Source organism: Condylura cristata, unplaced genomic scaffold (assembly GCF_000260355.1).
Source record: "Condylura cristata isolate star-nosed mole 26May11 unplaced genomic scaffold, ConCri1.0 scaffold00026, whole genome shotgun sequence".
Lineage (NCBI taxonomy): Eukaryota > Metazoa > Chordata > Mammalia > Eulipotyphla > Talpidae > Condylura > Condylura cristata.
In genome coordinates this window covers 460,215-464,198 of record NW_004567127.1, presented here as the reverse complement: position 1 = coordinate 464,198, position 3,984 = coordinate 460,215, and the positions used below count along the sequence as shown (strand labels likewise).

The 3,984-nt window shown below is 71.6% G+C and overlaps 2 protein-coding genes across 3 annotated transcripts in view; one reads left to right on the top strand and one right to left on the bottom strand.

Moving 5' to 3' along the window:
- Positions 1–2,201, top strand: part of ZNF687 (zinc finger protein 687) — a 7,315-nt gene extending 5,114 nt beyond the window's left edge. The window contains exons 3-8 of the mRNA XM_012729997.1: positions 62–238; positions 312–474; positions 588–926; positions 992–1,104; positions 1,198–1,339; positions 1,415–2,201. Of these exons, the coding sequence (XP_012585451.1) occupies positions 62–238; positions 312–474; positions 588–926; positions 992–1,104; positions 1,198–1,339; positions 1,415–1,900 (1,420 nt within the window). The 3' untranslated portion in view covers positions 1,901–2,201. The remainder of the gene's footprint in view (positions 1–61; positions 239–311; positions 475–587; positions 927–991; positions 1,105–1,197; positions 1,340–1,414) is intronic.
- A 74-nt stretch (positions 2,202–2,275) lies between these two features.
- The window catches only part of PI4KB (phosphatidylinositol 4-kinase, catalytic, beta), an 8,311-nt gene continuing 6,602 nt past the window's right edge, over positions 2,276–3,984 (bottom strand). The window contains exon 9 of one of the 2 annotated variants that reach the window (XM_004689541.2): positions 2,276–3,353. In XM_004689541.2, the coding sequence (XP_004689598.1) occupies positions 3,170–3,353 (184 nt within the window). In that variant the 3' untranslated portion in view covers positions 2,276–3,169. The remainder of the gene's footprint in view (positions 3,354–3,984) is intronic. The other variant, XM_012730118.1, reaches the window with a different exon arrangement.

The following is a 3,984-nucleotide window of genomic DNA, read 5'->3' as shown; positions in this document are numbered from 1 at the left end:
CCGGCCCGCGGGGGCTCCCCCATCCCGGGGCGGGCGCCGCGCTTCACCCGTGCCCCCCCAGGTGTCCCAGCTGTGCCGTGGTGTTCGGGGGCGTCAACTCCATCAAGTCCCACATCCAGACGTCGCACTGCGAGGTTTTCCACAAGTGCCCCATCTGCCCCATGGCCTTCAAGTCTGCCCCCAGCGCCCACGCCCACCTCTACACCCAGCACCCCAGCTTCCACGCGCAGCAGGCCAAGTGAGAGGGCGGGCGGGGGCAGGGGTGCGGGGCCGCCGGGCCTGCGGGCGCTCCTGCACTGTCCTCCCCGCAGGATGATCTTCAAGTGCGCCATGTGTGACACGGTCTTCACCCACAAGCCTCTGCTCTCCTCACACTTCGACCAGCACCTGCTGCCGCAGCGTGTCAGCGTCTTCAAGTGCCCGTCTTGCCCTCTGCTTTTTGCCCAAAAAAGGACCATGTTGGACCACCTTAAGGTACAGGCGTCGAGGCGCAGAGGCTCACCCTCAGCGAGCGGGGTCGGGGGGGCCCTGGCCCCTGGCAGAGCCCGCCCGGCCCCCCAGCAGCCACCCCCCTGTCTCCCCCACAGAACACTCATCAGTCTGGGCGTGCAGGGGAGGAAACGGCTGGGAAAGGGGCTGGCGGTGCTCTGCTGACCCCCAAGGCTGAGCCCGAGGAGCTGACCGTCTCCCGGGGAGGAGCAGCCCCCCCTACTGAGGAGTCGTCTTCATCTACAGAAGAGGAAGAGCTGCCCAGCTCCCCGGAGCCCCCGCGCCCGGCCAAGCGGCCCCGGCCGCGGCGGGAACTGGGGAACAAAAGCCTCAAGGGCGCGGGCGGGGGCCCCGGGGGCTGGGCCTGCGGCCTCTGCCACTCCTGGTTCCCCGAGCGGGACGAGTACGTGGCCCACATGAAGAAGGAGCACGGCAAGGTGAGCGCCCGGAGGGGCGGGCGGGGGCGCGGCCCTGACGCCTGCTGAGCACCCCGCTCTCCTAGTCGGTGAAGAAGTTCCCGTGTCGCCTGTGTGAGCGCTCCTTCTGCTCGGCCCCCAGCCTGAGGCGCCACGTCCGGGTCAACCACGAGGGCATCAAGCGAGTTTACCCGTGCAGGTAACGCGCAGGGCCCCGCCGCGCCTGCCTAGCGGGCCTCAGCCGCTGGGCTGCGCCCGGTGCCCATTGCCGCCCCCGCCCCGCCCCCGCCAGGTACTGCACAGAGGGCAAGCGCACCTTCAGCAGTCGCCTCATCCTGGAGAAGCACGTCCAGGTCCGGCACGGCCTGCCCCTCGGGGCCCAGTCCCCCGGCCGGGGCGTGGCGCTGACGCAGGGCTCCGGGGCCAGGGCCCAGGTAGGCAGCGGCCCGTGGGGGGCCCGGGGCCCCGGGGGTGATGGTGCGGGGCGCCCACTCGCTTCGCTCCTCCAGGGGCCGGGTCGGAAACGCCGCCAGTCGTCGGACTCCTGCAGCGAGGAGCCGGACAGCACGACGCCGCCCGCCAAGTCCCCCCGGACGGGCCCCGGGCCCCTGCGCTGCCGGCGGGGCAGCGGCTCGGCGGAGCAGAGCCTCGTGGTGGGGCTGCGGGTGGACGGCGGCGCCCAGCAGTGCCTCGACTGCGGCCTGTGCTTCGCCTCCCCGGGCTCCCTGAGCCGGCACCGCTTCATCAGCCACAAGAAGAGACGGGGTGCAGGTGGGGCCGGCGCCCTGGGCCTCGGGGAGGGGGAGGAGGAGACCCCGCCGCCAGCCAGGTCTGACGCAGAGGGGGGCGAGTCGCCTCTGCCCGCTTCTGGGGGCCCCCTCACCTGTAAGGTTTGTGGCAAGAGCTGCGACAGCCCCCTCAACCTCAAGACCCACTTCCGCACGCACGGCATGGCCTTCATCAGGGCCCGGCAAGGGGGCAGCGGGGACAGCTAGGCGGGGGGACTCGGCCCCGCCCCGCCCCGGCCCGGCCGAGCCTGGCCGCCGCCACCCCACGCGGGCGTGTCCTAGACCCACGTTCTGTCGAGCGCCCCCCGCCCCACAGACACGGCTTTCGAGGATTCTAGTTCTTTGCAGTTGTTCTCCCTTTGGGTTTGGCCCTGGAGCCTCTGGAACGGACCTGCCACCCCCTCTCTGAGCCCGACACTAACGACCCTCCTGCTGCCGCCCTGCCTGACGGGAGGACAGCGCCTGCTGACGGGCGGGACCCAGCTGGCCGCCTCTGCCCCCCGCCGCACCCTGCCCGAGCACCCCAGGCCCCCCGGCACTCAAGCCCCCGCCCTGCAGTGCCTTTCACTTGTCTTTATTTTTCCCCCAGACTTCGGGGGGCTGGTGGGGATGAGTCCTGTCAAGGGGGTTCCGGGGAAGAGCGGCTCGGCTCTCAGGAATGCTGCGCGCTCGGAGTGGAGACACTGACCGCGGGGCCGGGGAGAGAAGCCGGCCATTAAACTGCTCTGGTTTGATCCCCACTCAGGCTCTTTCTGCGCGACTCGGACGGTGTGGACTCGACAGGGCGGGGTGAGAACCGGGGGGCCGGGCGCAGAGGGGTGAGCCGCTGGCCTCCACCTTGGCTCTGGGGCCCCCTTTAGCTCCTCGTCCGCCTGCTCCCTCGTCACCGGGAAAGCACGGCTCAGACGAGGCAGGTGGCTAACTAAGGACTTTATTTCAAACAAATTAAAAAATCGAGAGCTATTTCCCCGGCTGTGGGAGGGGCCGGGGCGCGAGCTCCCCGTGGCGTGGCCGATGCCCTCGTGGCCTGTGACGGGGAACCGTGGCGAGTGCGGGACCCTTTGCCGGAGCTGCCCACGGAGGTCTGGGCCGGGGTCGGTCCCTGGGAGGGGACAGTCGGGCAGCAGCATGGCCCAAGGCCGACCACGGGGTCGCGTCTCCAGCAGCAAGAACGTCCCGCCCGTCTGGGGTCCGGAGCTGCGGCGGGCACGGCTGAGGAAAGGCCCTCCGGGCCCTGGGGGACGCGGCCCAGGGCCCTCTCAGCTCCTGTTCTCCGGGCGGCGCTGCTGGCGTCTGTCGGGTGGTGGCACCGACGCCACGGGGCGAGGAGCCCAGCAGGTCTGCGCCCCGCGCTGGCTCGCGCTCCCCGGCAAGCTACGGTTACCACACGATCCTTGCCTCTCGCCTCCCGTTCCCCTCGGCTGGCGGTCGGTGGGTCCTGGGTCGGCGTCTGAGGGGCCGCGCGGCCGGCGGGCGTCACATGATGCCGTTGGTGAGGTACTGGAAGCCGTCGTAGAGCTTGGTGGTGATGGAGCGCATGCTGCCGTCCACCATCTGCTCCACCAGCAGCTGCAGCTGCTCCTCCGTCATGCTCATGTGGAACCGCTCCTTGAGGTTGCGGATGGTGCTGGAGCCGTGGAAGCAGGGCAGCTGCGAGCCTGGGCCACGGGGCAGAGGTCACGCGGGGCCGAGGCTGGGTGTCCGCAGCGCCCCCACCCTGCCCCAGAGCGCCCTGGGTGTGGACGGTTCGGCCGGGGCTGAGGCGGGCGCGTAGTGGGCTGCCGTCCCGGGCCAGGGTCACCCGCGCCCAGCTCCTCCAGAGGCCCGCGGGGCAGGGTGCGGGGCCTGGCAGGTCGGCTGGCCGCTGTAGGTGGGCCCTGTGCGGGCACTCATCTGGTCGCAGGTCTCTGCCTAGCTCCGGCTGGCGCTCACAGGGGCCCTGGGCCACCGTCCTCACGGGGCCAGACGGGGGCGCTCCCGAGCAGCGGCGGCAACCCGCGGGGCGGGCAGCCGGAACGGGGGCGTGAGGGCCCAGAGGGGTCCTGGGCAGGGCAGGGGGCGCAGAGGAAGCAGCTGGTGGGAGCAATGGGCAGGTGGCAGGAAGAAGGGCTGAGGGCAGTGGGGGCAGCGGTCAGGGCCAACGGGGAGGAAAGGTGGTGGAGGCCAGGACTGGTCAAGAGCCACGCGACGCAAGGAAGCGGACAGGCTCGGAGCTGGGCGGGAGCGGACACGGGGTCCTGGCTGCCGGCAGGGGCGCCTGCGCCTCGGCCCCTCCCCACCCCAGGCCGGGC